The sequence below is a fragment of the Pygoscelis adeliae genome, unplaced genomic scaffold (assembly GCF_000699105.1).
Source record: "Pygoscelis adeliae isolate BGI_AS28 unplaced genomic scaffold, ASM69910v1 Scaffold433, whole genome shotgun sequence".
NCBI lineage: Eukaryota > Metazoa > Chordata > Aves > Sphenisciformes > Spheniscidae > Pygoscelis > Pygoscelis adeliae.
The window spans coordinates 167,134-183,330 of record NW_008824472.1 but is presented as its reverse complement, the minus strand read 5'-3'; the positions used below and the strand labels follow the sequence as shown (position 1 = coordinate 183,330).

Sequence of the window (16,197 nt, the reverse complement as noted above, 5' to 3'; positions counted from 1 at the left end):
CCCGTGCGGGTGCCCGTGCCGGTGCCGGTGCCGGTGCCTGTGCCATGCCCCCCTGCGCGGCTCCACACCATCACAAGGCAATGCTATAACCACATGCCGCTACCTGCCCGCCTGAGGGGCTGCTCGGCCAGTCTGTCCTTGTTGTAGCACACCTGGGTGGGAAAAGTGTTTGAAATGTCACATTGCTCAGCATGCTGCCGCACTTCTAATCCATCAGACTCACAGCAGCTCACTGAAGAAGCAGTGAACTTTTTTCTCCGTTGGAGAGGTGGAATGGTGGAGAGTTGGAGAGGGAAATCAGCTTGTCTGTAGCAGTATTTAAAACTGAAAATGAGCTCCGCACCTCCCTCTCCAGGATGGCGGCTTCTCCGGTCATCTTGACCTCAGGTCTCTTCTGGTCTGCATCTTTGCTTTTCGAAGAGGGGTTATTTGCCTGTACCTGTGTGATGCTGTGGCAAAGGTTGTGGAGCACAGGTAATCCCGTACTCACATTTTTTGTACAAACACCAGTTCTGGTGTTATTACTACTTTTATCCTATCTCCATCAACCTACTTCAAACCAGTCTCTGGCTTAGTTGCAGTCCTGGTGGATGGTGGCACTTTGCTCTCTGGCTTGTAGAAATAGGATGCTGCAAGAAAGTGGTGTACCATGTAGCACCAGCACCATGCTATGCTTATGCAGTGACAGCCCAGCTCCTCAGCATCACACCTGGCTGCTGGAATCTTCTCAGTCTCCAGAATATGTTGACTCCAGCTGAAGGCTCCAAAGCCTCACCTGCTGGCCTTGGCAGCCTGGGTCTAGGGTATCCCAGGTGCTGCTGAAGGTGAAGGGATGGAGCTTCACTCCTCTGGTGTGGTGGGAAGCGTCTGTGGCAAGGTCACCTATGGAGAAGACAGAGCTTGATCGGGACCCGGCTGTGACAGAGGAAAGGATGCACTTCCCATCCTGAGAAGGACATTGCCAGTCTCACCACATCACGCTCAAAGAACATGGACCTGTTCTGCCTTCAGTAACACAAGCATGGTGTATCCTGTGTGTTTTGAATGCAACCCCTCTCGCACAGGTTGTCTAGACCCTCTCCCCTAAGACATTTCTCCTTTGGTTGCTGGATGAGCGATGGGTCCAAGCTGCCTTGCTGGTGGACCCTTTGGAGATGCTCTCCAGCAATGTGGAGGAGGTCAGCGAGGTGGCCTGAGGGAGGCGGCAGGGTGAAGGAGAAGAGGAGGAGACCTCCCTTCCTCTTCCCCCCCGCCGCCTCCTCCAGGCTGAAGGGGCACAAGAGCTGCCATGTACTCCCACTGTCACAGAGGCATGCCAGCTGCAGGCCAGCAGATACCACTGAAGGTACCAGCACTGCTGGGGCTACCAGCCTGACCGTGGGGAGGTCAGTCCAGGCAAGACTTAGCAAGGTATTTGGGTACCTGAAGCTTTAGGCAGTGGCCTCATAGTGTCGGCAGAAGTTCTTCTTGGAAAATCCTGCTCTGGTCATGCTTTGCTGTAGGCTGGAGTTGACAGCTGAGCTGCTCTGTCCTGCACGACACCAGCCCAGCAAGGCAGGGACGGAGGCATTTCTGCCCACAGCCACGCGTGCCCCATCTCCAGCTTTAGACATCTAAAATACCCTTAAAAAAGCCCAGACCAAAGGTACTTAGGAATAAGCGTGTCTTGAAGGACATTGGTGTCTGTGTCTCTGTGGCTCACTGCTAAAATGCAGATGTTAATTTCCTCTTGGCTGCTTTGCTCATGTGGGGTAGGAACATCCTGGGGGGGAAGCTGCTTCTTATCCTCTCTTTGTGCCAGGGTTACTAATGTTTGTCTGAAATAAATTATTTCAGTGCAATTGAAACTTGCCAATATTGGAGGAAAATCTCATGGAGGACAGGGATGCTCCACCCCTTTTTTTTGGAGGGGGGAAGCACATCAGATGCAATTGAGAGGACGAGGTGGGGTTGCAGAACTTGCTGCTGTGCCCTTGGTTTTTTCCAGCCCCCCCTTGGCCACCTCCCAGCCCCTGCCTGAGGCCTGGCAGCAGTGACCCTCCTGTAAACATTTGTTGGCAGATGCCAGAACTTTTAATTTGGAAATGGGATGCGATGGAAACCAGACCAGACCTGTAGAACAGACCGTGAGTGATGTTGTCTTGATTTACAGAGGAGCTGAGAAGCTAATTTTCTTGGTGTCTCCAGTGGTGGCTACTTTGCTCAGTGCCCTTGACAATGACCCTAACCACGCTGGGTGTGACAGTGGCTTTGGAGAAAGTGAAAAATGTTGTAATATTTCAATATATTGAAAAAAATGGTAGGGCAATGGTGTTTCTTTAATAATTATTGGAAGGTGAGGACAAGGGAGTGGTCAGTGTGGGACAGGAGAGGAGGATAAGCTTCCTGTTGGCCCACGGACCTGGGCACCTTTGGGAGATGAGGTGTTGAGCTGTTCCGCGGTGACACTACACCACCGAGGAAGGGAAGCGCGGTGGTGGCTCTTCTTGGGTCACCGGAGGACTCCTGGACGGTGGTACCATCGCGGAGCTCAGGCTGTGAGAGATGCTTTTCTGCATTAGGGACAGCCCTTAGTCAAGGGCTGGTGCTCCCTGCCAGCGCTGGGGGTGAACTTTGCTTCTGCAACCAAATTTAAGTAGATCACAGATACTTCTGCCTTCCCCAGGCTGTAGAGATGATATAATCAGAGTTTAATTTTGTGTGGGTGAGAAGGAAGCAGGGCAGTGATGAGGGGAGAACATTTTAATCTAAAAGAGCCATTTTCTGCCTGCATTGAATAATTAGAATTCATGATGCCCTTCCATAAGGGATCTGGCTTCCCCCTAGAACTGGAGAGCAAATTAATCAATTGTTTTGAACCTTAAATTCTTTCAGGATGTGGATGCACCATAAATATTCTGTAGGAAGGACCTGAGAGGAACGGCGCGCATCCCGATTTGTGGATGCAGAGCGCCGAGGAAAGTGGGGCATGTGCTGAGAGATCATTGCAGTGATGCCCACGTGCCAGGTGCTGCTGGAGTCTTTCGGCATGGACCCCTTCATCTGATGGGGGTGGTGGGGGAAGTGGGCTTCGTGGCCATGACCCAGGGGTGGTGAGCAGCAATTTGCAATAACTCGCGTTCCCATCTCTTGTCTCATCAGATGAGGTCTCATTTCTTTGATGATAGCGAAAAAAGAAAGATTTTAAAATTTTATTTTTAGATCAGTTCGAAATGAGATTGTGGCTCAAAATCTCTGCCAACCAAAAAAGTTAAAAAATGGTTTTGGCTCATGGGAAAACATATAGTTTCAATCTCTCCAAGCTTTAGAGACTTGAAAAAAACACCGTCATAAAGTCAAATGCATACAGAAAACAATTTGAACACGAGGATCTGTGCATTTCTTCTTGTCAGTGGTGCTAAAATCCACAAAGTCTCGTAACTTTTCTTGTTGATCTGACATGCCATGTTTTGATGAAGGAACCTGCGCTCGCAGTGATTTTTGCCAGCTAACAGGCTGGTTTGGGCCAAGAGCATCTTGGAGCCGGCTGGAGCCTGAGTGGTCCCTGCCTTGTTGAGGTTAGAAGAGCGGGGGCGCATCCTTTGGGCAAGGGCCAGGGGCTCCCTGCAGCCCAGGGTCCCTTTCCCTTAGCTGAAGTGCACACTCAGCTTTTCAGAACTCGGTGCCTGCGCTGTGCTGCTGCCTCTGAGCCTAGGCTGGTTTGGGCCAAGAGCATCTTGGAGCCGGCTGGAGCCTGAGTGGTCCCTGCCTTGTTGAGGTTAGAAGAGCGGGGGCGCATCCTTTGGGCAAGGGCCAGGGGCTCCCTGCAGCCCAGGGTCCCTTTCCCTTAGCTGAAGTGCACACTCAGCTTTTCAGAACTCGGTGCCTGCGCTGTGCTGCTGCCTCTGAGCCTGTGGTTCGGCCAGAGGGGCAGTCCCCGCCTCCCTGCAGCCCAGGGTCCCTTTCCCTTAGCTGAAGTGCACACTCAGCTTTTCAGAACTCGGTGCCTGCGCTGTGCTGCTGCCTCTGAGCCTGTGGTTCGGCCAGAGGGGCCAGTCCCCGCCTTAAGGGTCCCCTCGCTCCTGCCAGCCTCTGGAGGAGCCGCTTGGCAGGATGGTGGAGGTGCCGGCAGCACCGTCTCTTGCTGGGGTGGTGGATTGAGCAGACCCCCATAGCAGAGCAGTGGCCCGAGCAGCACGTGATGCTCACCTGGAAGGGATAGCAGTGCCTGTGTACAGCTGCAGACCCGGCCGTGGTGTCCCAGGGTAGATGCTACCATGCACCTGAGCAGTATTTGAAGGCAACTTATCCCTGGATAAGTGATCTGCCCAAGGATGCCGTGGGAGTCCAGGAGAAGACCATGGGTAGGCTCCGGGGTTCCCTCTGTGGTGAGGAATGGATCCTTACTGGTGGGATTACAGGAGCATCCCTTTCTCCTGGCAGGCCACCTGTGGCCACGGCAGACAGCAGTCTCCCCAAAATCCTGCTGCGGCAGTGGCAGCCTGCAGGGACTGTGGCTATCTTGGGATCCGCACACGGGAGGCAGGGTCTGGGCAGGGTCAGGATGTCACTTCTGCAGCACTTTGTGAGCTGCGCTGTGTGCACCTCTCCTCTTCACCCCGTGGGCAGCGACGTGTCCCGGGAGGCACTGGGACCTGCGTCTGGGGAGTCAGGGTGAAGAGAGGGGACCTCAGCCCCCAGCGCAGGGGCAGAGGGAAATGGGGGACACCCCACTGCCTGCTTTCTGTGGGGTTGTTTCCATGGAAGACCTGTGGGTACTTGAATAAAAAGACAAGTTTCTGCGGTCTAGGTAAAGAGCACTACATCAGGCTGTGTCTGTGAATCTGGCCCTTCTTCTGACACCTCAGCAAACTATATTTTAAACTATCTTCACGTCTCAATGTCTTGTGCTTGTTCTTTTTTTTTTTTAAACTGGCTTTAATAAGAGATAAAAAGAATGTCCTGCATTGTATTTAGATCTCTGCAAACTGTCAGCCTGTGCACTGTGATTTTCTGGAGAGTTTTCTGGGAAAGTGTCATTAAGATCAGTGTTATTTCACATTTCGCTGTTTCTGACTTTACAAATCTGAGCTTTGGAGGAACTTGGGAATAGGGGCGAGCAGCCGGAGTTCAGGCAGGCACGTTCTTCTCCCTGCGGAGCTCTGCTCTTCCCCTTTCCATCTCTCACTTCGTCGGAGCTTTGTGGCAGCTTATAGAGAAAGCAAAACTGTGCCTCCCCTCCCTGCCAGGCTGGAAATCCCACGCTGGTCCTCACAGAGCAGCGATGACAAATGCATGGCTGTGTTCTGGGCGCTCGGGGAGATGTAAAACCGTGTCTGCTTGTCGCGATGCTCACGTGGTGATTTGTTGGTTTGATTCCTCAGGTCGCGAGCTGGCAAGCACAACCCTCCCAGGATACCCTCCGCACGTCCCCCCTGCCGGACAGGGCAGCTACTCTGCTCCGGCACTGACAGGAATGGTGCCTGGTGAGTCTTCAAAATGGGGGGGAGGTGTGGAAATAAAAGAAGAGAAAAAAGGCAGCATTTCAGGAGGAAAGCATGGCACTTTGTGGATGCTCTGCACTGAAGCGAGCACAAGGCAGATGCCACAGCAGTGAAGGGAAAGGGGAGGTGTAGAGCGATCCTGAGGGAAGGAAGACCAGGCTCCCCAGTACGGGAGGTAGTCCAGCCTGTAGACTGCCAAAGCAAATCATTTGCACTGGGATGCAGAAGGAGCCCCCAGCCTCCATTCTGTGGAGCCTGGGGATCACTCCATTTTGGACCATGCCAGGCTCTTCCCGTTAGACACAGGCTTTGCTCTAACCCGCCTGTTTTCTCCGTACACACTGTGTCTCTCCATGCCGTGTCCCAGTGGTGAGGTTGCTGGCCCTTGGGGGGTGGACATGTCCTGACCTCCACATTTCTCTGTGCAAAACTGTGCCCATCCAGCTGACTCCTGAGGGACGCTGAGTTGTCTTCAGGACACTGTATTTCTGTAATTTCCTTCCCCTTTTGGAGCCTTGCAGTGAGAAATGCCAGGTGGCACGAGCTGGCCGGTGGCCAGCGCTTGCCTGTGTGGCCAGTGGGAGCGGAGGGTGTGCAGGCGCCTGGGGCGGGCGGAGCAGGGTCTGCAGGTGCGTAACATCATCGGTGCAACCCTCCGTTGCTGTCGGCTGCGGATCTGCGCGCGACCCGCGGTAAGATGGTGACATCAGGGTGCTGGCAGCGAGCAGTGGTGGGTGCGCAGCGGTGGGAGCACCGAGCTGGGCTCGCCTCTGCGTAAGCACTGGAGGTCAGATACTGCTGGAAATCAGTACACTTATTTCAGCTTGAAAGAACTGCCGGGATTTGTCCCCAAGCTCTGCTGCCTTTGGCCTGCACATGACAGACACTGCTCGCTATGAGGGAAAACAGTATTCTGAGGCCCAAATGTGTATGTTAAAAGTCATGAATCTGGCCCCTAAGTATCATATGATTTCAAAAGTGGTGATAACTTGGAGATTCTCTTTCTTTCCCCTGTTGCTTTCTAAGCCCGTAAGGTCATTTGAGCCAGCTCTTTGGAGTCAGCGAGGTCAGAGAGCTAGTTACGGAGGAAAAACACCCGAAGTGGAATTTCATGTGTAATCACATGGCTCCAGCAGGTGGTGATTTAGAAAAAATTACTTGGAATAAGAAAGTGGGGGTTGGTGACAGTGATTTGATGTCCAGGCTCTTTTGGGGTTAGTCTTTGTTGCCAGCTTTGATTATGTTCTGCAGGTTGGGTTCTACCAGATCACTAAGGAGTTAAGAAAAAATCAGCCATTTTATGTGTCTATTAGAATTAGAAACTAGCTGTGGAAGTTAGATCATAGGTTGTGCAGAAACCAATTTTTACCCATAAAATGTACTCCCTGAAAGAGCTGCTGCGAGGGTACCAGATGCACCCAGTGAGGAGTGAGGATAAAAAGTGAACACCTGAGAGCAAGTCTTGTTTGAAAAGAGCGTGAGATTCGGTTCTCGTTTCACGCCATTTCTCATGGACACCCACACGTATAGACACCGTTATCGGTACATTTCTTCCATTCTCAGCCAGGCCTGCTTGACTGCGATGGCACAGCTGACTGCTCGCATTAGGTGAAGATTTGAACTTGCATCAACTCTTTAGCTCGACCACAAGCTGTAATCATGCCCTAAAGCGGGGGGAGCAGCAAGCTTGGTTGGTCACCTCCATGTCCAGGGGGGCAGGTGTCCTGCCCTGCTGATCTCCTCCTCTCCTGCCTGGTCGCCTCTGGGCTTGCTCTTTACCAATGCCGTGAGCCCTTCCTCACTCCAGGGGCATCCTCCTGCTGAGGGTGAACATCTGAAAGCCCAGGTGCTTTGGATGCGTCATTCCTGGCGAAGACAGCAATTTAGAGGCTTTTAGAAACCTTGTGGGAATCTACCACCTTCCTTCAGAGCACCTCTCTCTGAAAATCTGACTGTGAGCCCCAGTTCCTTCCCCAGCTAAGGGGAATACTTGCTCTTCCTTCTTTTTTGGGATGCTGGGGAATCAATACATCAGGAGTTACCGGCTGTTCAGGAACAGCTGCCAGGGTGGGATGGCAAAACTGCAGGACGTGCGGCTTGGCGGTGCTCAGCCAGAGGAGATGCAGTGAGCATTTGGTGATGTAGAGTCGTCTGAGCTGATTTTCCCAGGTAATAGATTTTATTTTTAACTACACATAGACTTGTGTGACCTATTATATTGAATAACTGCACGGTTCCTCTCACTGGTTCCTTTAATAACAACCTTCTGCTCCAGCTAGTGTGAAGGTCAGCTGCAATTCCTGTAGGTTCTCCTTCTCATTTAAGTGAGAATTTGCTAACTAGCATCCAAAATGCCTTCTCTATCCTTCTTTGACTCCTGTCCTTTGCAGGAACAGTTTCAGAGCCTTGCTGGGGAAAGCACCACAGTCCCTGAGGGGCTGACCCAGAACCAGGTGATGGATCCAGTCTGGTGCCGTTGGCACGTCCCCGCTTGTTCTGAAATGGCCAAATCGCTGTACCCGAGCAAGGGCGCATGTTTGTTGTACCAGGTCTCAGGGATTTGTTTCACGCCTGCTGCTGCCTCATCGTAGTTTTCAGAGCCTCTGCTAGAAATGTGCTTCCTTGATAAGATTTTTAATCGTTAGCCATTAATTTCTGCTCATAATTAAGTAATTGTGTGAGTTAAGTGCTTAGAGACGTGGGAGAAATGTATACATGATAAGACATAGGCGGTGTTTTGTTGCATGCTTGTTGCTGCTGCCATCGCTTGTGCTGCTGTGAGTAAACCCGTCCCTTGCCACACTGCCGGTGTTTGTCCCGCATCTGCCGGGGGTCTGTAGCACGCCTGCAGGGCAGGGGAGACCCTCCAGCTCCCTGGCATTTCCAAGCTGGAAACTGGAAACAGGAGCTGTGTGGATTCAGCTGCTTGCTCTGTGCTTATCTCTCCTCCAGCTCCCCTGCTGTTCATCTGAACAGGAGAGGCTTCTTCCCCTGCCAGCCCCAGGTCCTTCCCTGCCTCTCCCACAGGCAAGGATGCACACAGGAACCTGTCCCCACTGCACCGCCGTGCCTGGCACAAATATCTAGTCCATGCTCTCAGATCTCCTCCTTTCCTTCCCTGCAAACACAGGGGCTTGTGTATCAACAGGGAATTTCCTTTTTTATGTGGTTCATGAACGCCTACTGTGGCGCAGAGAATAAATTAATCAAATACTTTTCTCTAAAGGAATGAAACAAGCAAACACGTGGCTTCGATTTCAGTCCAGAGCTTTATGAACTGAGATCTGGCATCGCTCGAGGCTCCCGTAAATGCGTTCCCTCTGCAGGTCACAGGCCCTGCACACTTCTCCTGCCTTTTGGTGGCTGTCACACCATAAATGTGATCAGAGAGGAGCTCTCCGAGATGCACTGCAGTGCCAGCAGACTGCAGTGCTCTGATGGCACAGGGCACAAGTGAAATGCTGCGGTGTGGACAGATTCGCAGATAGATGGGAAAACTACTGGTTGGGTGGTCAAGCTCGGAGGTGGTGGTTTGCCAGGCTGCAGATGGATGCTGGTAGCACACACGGCGCTGCAGGGTACGGCCGGGGGTCTGTCCTGGTTATCATCTTCATCCACAAACAGGAATGAGCACACCTTGTCAGGTTTTCAGATGATGCCAGACTGAGGAGTGCCGTCAGTATGCTCCAGGGTAGGACTGCCACGTGGAGGCACCTAGGCAGGCTCGGGGAGGAGTATGAAATCCAACAAGGGCAAACACATAATCCTGCACCAGGGAAGGGAGCACTTTGCAACAAAACGGGCTGAGGACTGGCTGTCTACTGGAGGGGCTCCGGGCACGCGGGCAGACCGGGAGCCGAGCATCAGCCTGCAGCGTGCACTGGCAGCGAGGATGACCAGCAGCATCCTGGCCAGGAGCTGGAGGGAGGGGATTATCCCCCTCACTTGGCGCTCATGGAATCACAGTGGCAATAGTGCGGTTTTGGGCCCCCACAACACAAAGAGGCAATGGGCGTAAGTTGAAACACGCAAGATGCAAACTGGGTATGAGGAAAAGCTTCAAACTTTTCCTCCACGAGGGGGGTCCAGCAGTGGAAGAAGTTGCTCAGAGAGGCTGTGCAGTCTCCATCCTTGAGGGTTTTCAAGGCCAGGCTGGATGAAGCCCTGAGCATCCTGGTCTGGCCTCATTGCTGATACTGCTGTGAGCAGGGTCTAGGGACCTCCTGAAGTCCCTTCCATCCTGAAATGCCCTATCTTCCTAGGATTCAATGTTTTGATTATGGCACCGCTGAAAATGTGCTGCAGAATCAGGAATTCATATGCTTCTGCCTGATACTGTGAGCAGAGATGGAGTCAATAAGCTGTTAACAGGAGAACAGGTCCCTCTCTGGAAAGCAGTGATGCCAGCAGTCCACGCAGGTCCACAGATGGGACAGCTCTGCTCTAGACTCCAACTGCTGTTTAAGGACAGAGCCATGAATGCCCCTCGGAGGCTGGAGGGAGCCATACGGGCAGCTTCCCCATCACAGGACACTGCCTAATGTCTACACAGGGACCAGGAGAAATCGCCCTCCACGTTCCTCCTCCCACCTGTAACCACGGTCTCACCCCACTGCAGCCTAGGTGGCACCTGCTCCCGGCCCCTGGCTCAGCATCCCCTGTCCGCTTGTGCTCCGTGCCCAGCTGCCCAGCTCACCTTCTCCTCCAGGAGACCGGGGCTGAAAGGGGAAAGGCAGGTGGATCCGGCATAAAATTGCTGACTGTTGGTGAATATTCCTGGACTTGTTGGGAGCAGGCAGCAGACCGACAGCATCGTGTGGCATCTGTCGTGGGATGCCCCAGGGTCCTGGGAAGAGTCACTGCCTGCCTGCCATCCTCACCTGCCCGCCCGTGGCTGGGGCAGGGGACACAGCAGCTCCTGGAGCAGCTTGCCCAAAGTGGACACTTCTCTTTAATCCTGATCGTCTAGTAGCTTATGCCTTGAAGCAGGAGAGTTTATATCCCTTATAAATGTTTATTTTGTCTAGAGTAGCTCTCTGTATGTTCTCATTATCTATTTAGAGGTTTAATCCACTATTGATTCCTACTAGATTCGTGGTCTCAGTACCACCTCTGGGCACAGAATCCCACAGGTTAATGAGATGCTGTATGCAGAAATGATCTCCTGGTTTCCATTTGATATTATTGTTATTATTTGTTCACACTGTCATTGTGCCACTAACGTGCTGTCGCTTTAGAAACGCGGAACAGTGTTTTCCCAGCAGCCTTCCCTTTGTGTCCTGGGAAGAGCAGGCAGGAACAAACTGCATCTTCTCCATCCCATCCAGTACTGGCAGCCTGGAGCCTAGTGCCAGCCAGCTTTTCTTACTCCTTTCCAAGGAGGCAATCCCAGAGCTGTTTGGCTCTTCTGATGAAGGTGCTGCTGTCTTCTGCTTGCAACTTCTGCTCTCTTTGCTCCCCTTACTACTTCACATTTGCAGATTTGGCTTTAGGACCGTAGCAGCAGCTAGTTGGGAGCACATCGCTGGAAAATGCAATATTTGCAGGGATTTTACTCCATGACCTATGTGGGTGACCCAGAGCCTTTTTTGAGGTGAAGTGTTTGAAAGGGAGAGCAGCTGCTAGAGCGATGGTCTGCTGGTCATGGATAGCACACTGTTACCACATTTCCCTTGCCTTTGGGAGGCTTGACCTTCTCTCCAGCACCGCTCCTCCTCCTCCGTAGGCTCTGGTGCACTGCTGGCTGGGGCTGGCGTGGTGACGGGGAGCAGCGCTGCTTGCCTGGGGTCTTTTCTTGGTCCTCTGTTGCTCCACACACTAGCAGCCTGTTTCCAGCACCGGGTCAGGTCTCTCTCCATGGATCACTACTCATGTCCGTGGGACTGCTCCCAAGACATGTCTGAAGGTCTGTGTCCTCCCATGTGCGCAGAAGATGGTGGCCATTGGCAAGGGGACAGAGGGGAAGACAAAAGGAGCAGTGCCAGAGCTGCAGCTTGTGCGCCTGCTCTGAGGACCACCATCCCAGAAGCCGTGTCCCATTTGGGTCCCCGCTGAGGCCAGGGCAGGGGAGGCTCACAGTGGTTCCCACGGCTGGGGCAGCAAGGGCTGGGCAGGGGCTTGGGCAAGCCATGCCTGTGTCCAGCTTCAGCATCTGCTTGCCCTCACCATCAGGCTCATGGTGCCACGGCTGAGCTGCAAAAAGGTTATGATCAAGTAGCCATGATCGTTCACTTAAATACTTACTCCAGTTCTTGTGTTAGAAGTGCTGGGACAGTAGACCCCAGTTCTGTTTCCCTCCTCTTCCCTCTCCCCATCTCCGGGGATGGAGCCCCCACCCCACCACCCGTTCTCCCCTCCCCAGGACTGTCATTCACACTGTCCCCTCTTCTCCTGGTGGGCCCTGCACGCCGGGTGACAGGAAAGGGTAGACTGTCCGGAATAGTGATGCTGAAAATATAGTCATTAATGGGACTCTCGAAACCCAGATGTCCTTTCTGAACACCGGTAATTTGTTTTTAATGAAAAACCATGCAGTGACCCTGAACAAATGAATTTCCTTTATATGAAGTCTATGTGCAATTACCCGACTAAAGGGACCTGAAAACAGTGACATTCAAAACTGGGCTTTGAAAAGAAAAGCATAAAAAATGGTAACGGTGTCATTAGAAGTCTTTTATCTAGGAGAAGATGCTGGTTCTAACGTGCAAAACAGAAGGAGATGGTGTTGGAAAACAAAACACATGGTTTTCAAGCGCATTTTTTCCTTGTGGCTAGCAGATATTAATGCGGAGGAGAAGTGAGATTGTGTGACCTCTCCCTGCTGGGGCTGTTTGTCCCATCTGAGCCTCCAAGGGAAAGCACCCTCCCTCAACCTGCTTGAACCTATCCTGCAGCGAGGGGTGCAGGGGAGCAGGAACGCAAGCCCTGTGTTGCGGCAGGGGTTGGGAGGCAGCAGTTAAGATGTAGGAGCTCCGGAATAAAGCCTGTAGGAATTGATGGGGTTTGGTCCCCCCTGGCATTCTGAAGACTTTATTCATCATTATTTTCATGAGTTTATGTTATTTGTTCTGGCTCTGCCTTTGCCAAAGTTTTGCGATAGCATTTTGTAATCTCCTGACATGCAGCAGTAAATATTTGAAAGCGAGGTAGCTGGGAGGTAAAACGCTTAAAAACAGGGGCAGAGAAGCGAATTACAGTATGTGGGATGACAGAGGGCATCCATGACAGAGCCTGAACCAGGTCCTCCTCTGATTTACAGCATAAAGCTGGAACTGCTTGGTTGCTTGGACAGTGACACTGTTGTGGCCGGTAAAAGTGAAAGGAGAATCAAGCCCTTTATCCTAGAAAGACCCTAAAACAAATGAGGACTAAACCTTAACATTTCTTTGGTGAAGTGGAAAGTTTGCAGGTGACCTCCTTGGAGCCTGGAGGTGACTCCTAAGTCCATTTACCGTCTGCTCCACCTGCTTCACGCTGCTATGATGGCGGGGATGTGTATCTCTGCTCGGGTTATGGGCACTTACTTCTTTTGTGCCAGTATCACCACTTTTTGCAGCTCATGTAGCTCAAACCCAGCCATCACCTGGAGCACCCCAGAAACACCTTCACCCCCTGACAGATGCACACAGAAGCACCCACAGCTTCCACCGCCAGAGCCAGAAGATCTGCTGCAAAGGACAGAAGTATTGACATTTGGCATTTTCTGGTTAAGCGAATTTACTGTTTTTTCCCCAGTCTAGGGCTGCTCCACAAAGGTGCCTCCCCACCCTTCTGTAATCTCGGAAGACAAATCCCAGAGAAGTTTCATCACGTATGATGGAGCAAGTGATGTGCTGTCACAAATATCTTGGGGCAATACCAGATTGCGAATCAACTGACAAATGATCCCCTTAATTAATATTGAAGCAGTTAAGTAAATGGTATGCGTTTATCCGCTGCTCCTGTACAGTTTGAATGAGAGGCTGCCAGGATCTTGGAAGCCTGGAGAAACATTTTGGTGTTCATCTCTCAGGAATGTAATTACTGTGCTTGCACAGAATATAGATAAAATTTATATTGTTTTCAATATGATGTTGTCAGATATTATTTCATTAAATTGATTTAGAAATTACACTGGAGAGGGCGAGAAGGTGAGAAGTTGGGAAGCCAACAGCCTCTGGATCTGCTGTTCCCAAACCCGCCTTCCTCTTACAGACCCAATCCTCAACTGGGGTCAATTAGTCCCGACCCCCGACTGCCAGGGCTCTATGCTGCTTTACACCGGCTGAGGATGCGGTCCCAAGTGTCCCATGTGCAGCAAAGCCTGTCCCGTCTGCTCTGCGGGCTCCCTCTGCTCCGGCCGTAATTTCTGCCTCCTCCCCTCGAGGTGAGACGCTGTGCATATCTAAACACAAGTAAGCAAGGTGAAGTGTGTATAAACAAAAGGGTCCGTATTTAGGAGTGAGGAGGAGGAGGAGAGAAAACATATTGTATTGCTCCACTCTTTGGAAATTTCTATGCATTTGTAATAACAAAATTACCATAATTTGCTCGTTAACGCAGCTAGATCAGTCAAGCATTGTTCCAAACATGCAGAGGCTGCTTCTCGCTGTAGGTCTGCCAGTGAGTTAAGCACGGTGGAAATTAGCATGCAAATAGCCCTAATTCGGCGGCCGAGCTGTCAGATCCGCATTCAGCCGCTTGTTCCCTTTGAAATCCCTGACAGGAGTGGCTCAGGCAATCCCACCCTCAAGTAGATCCAGCCAGAAGAGGTACCAAGGGGGCACCTCCTGAGTGACAGTTTGGCTACCTTCAGTCAAATCAATCAGTTGCGTCAGCCAGCAGCGGCGCGCGGCGACGCTGGGGGGCTGCGGGGTGGAGGGGGTGGTTTCCAGCCAGACCTCAATGCCGAAACCATCCCCTCCCCACCCCGGGACGGTGCCGGGGTTTGGGGCTCCGGCAGCCAAGCGATGCTGCTCGTGGGATAGGGGAATGCTCTGTTCAGATGGTCTTTTTCAAGTTAAGCCACTGTTCATGGCAAAAAGCGCCGGTGTTCAGCGCTGAGGGATGGAAACCGGGGTTTGTGGTCATTTCTTCTGGAGCCCTGCCCAGAGCCGCTGGCTTGACTGTGGTTACGGAGTTCGTGGAGCATCACTGCGGAGGATGCTGCGCTGGGCAATGCAGTGTGCTGTTGGCACCGGAGGGATGCTGCCGGCGGCACTGTGGCCACCCCCCGCCCCTGTGGACAGGGAGGAGAGGGCTGGAGGTGCCCAGCTGATGGCAAAGGGCTCCATCCTGCATCTCTGGGGGGGAACCGCGGGACCCTTCCACCTCCTGTCTCTGTGAAGTGTGTGCTGAGGTACTCACAAGGAGACACTGGCGGCAGCTGAAAGCAGAGGCTGTTATGGGTCTGACGCGCTGCCCACATTTAAGCAATACTGCTGATTATAAAAGCAACAGCAAGAATTTAAAAAGCCTTTTGTTGCTGCTGTTGGTTTTTTTATGTTACTAAACATTTTTCTGTCCCCTGCAAGCCAGTTGTTTTTGGGCCCCATCGTGCTGGCAGCTACGACGAACACGAGTCTCTACCCCAAAATACCCAGAGCCAGAAATTTAAAGATGAGGTGCTTGGAGATAAACTGTGTTAAAAACTTGCCCTCTGCTCATTAATTGCATTAGTCCTGTAGGACCTGGCATCGGGAACTGCCCGATGTGGGGCTGGTTGGCAGAGCTCACCCTACGCAGGGTCCATTTGCCCCCACCGAGGCGGCTCCCAGGGTCTGCTCCAGACACCAAGGACGTCCCCTCTGCTTGTGGGGGCTGCAGGGTGCACCACTGTCCTCCTCCTCCGGGAAGGCAGGAACAGTTTTACAAAGGGTTTCCTGACAGATAGTTTCCTGGCTGGCTCTCAAAACAGTGGCTCCCCAGGTGATGCACCCCTGATGTGCCGGCGATGAGAGCTTGGTGTCCAGCCAGGAGGCAGCGTGCCGCGGGTGAGGCATGCTGCTGCATCCTCTACCCTCTGCAGGTCCCCTCCTGTTCGCTCTGGTTTTGTCATTATTGACATCTGTCTGTTGGTGGAAACACAGTAAGAAAAAGCTGACTGTAAATAGGAAGCCATGATGTCTAAATTAGTTCTAATTTTGGAAATTTGTTGTTTGGATTAGTGAAGCAGAGCACCGACAAGCCAGTTAAGGTGCCTGATGTCCTGAGCCACGTACAGGCATTGCCTCCGAGGTGGGAAAGCATGACTGGAGCTGACCCGGACCAGCTTGTGCTTGCAGGGCTGAACTCAACCCCTTGCTCGTGATGAGGTTTCTCAGACCAGAGTATCACCCACATGAGAGCACACAAAATGCTTTATCATTTCTGAGCATTCAGCTTTTTTTATGATTGTGTCTCCTTGTGTTATATCAGTACCCAGAGTTTAAAAAAATGGGAGATTACAAAAGCATCGCGGCTACGAACAGCAAGTTGCCAGACCTTTGAGCACTGTGGTGTGCCCAGCATCTGTCACAGCTGCCAGTGGTGGTCCGGGCGCTGGAGCAGCTCTGCGCCTAACGTGCTGGGCGCGTGCAGGAGCCGGACCCAGCCACCAGAATCCATCAGGCAGTTTCCTGACAAACTGCGTTCGACTATGAGCAAGCGCTGAGATCCCCAAAGTAAGCGGAGTGGAAAGCACTTCATGGCCCGCTGTGTCTGTGAGCAGGAGTGTGATGAAGCTGCTGTATTCCTG

The 16,197-nt window shown here is 52.2% G+C and overlaps 1 protein-coding gene across 1 annotated transcript in view; it reads left to right on the top strand.

Annotated features, from left to right (window-relative positions):
- Nucleotides 1–16,197, top strand: part of PAX5 (paired box 5) — a 144,538-nt gene that overhangs the window by 105,987 nt on the left and 22,354 nt on the right. The window contains exon 8 of the mRNA XM_009321278.1: nt 5,364–5,465. Within this exon, the coding sequence (XP_009319553.1) occupies nt 5,364–5,465 (102 nt within the window). The remainder of the gene's footprint in view (nt 1–5,363; nt 5,466–16,197) is intronic.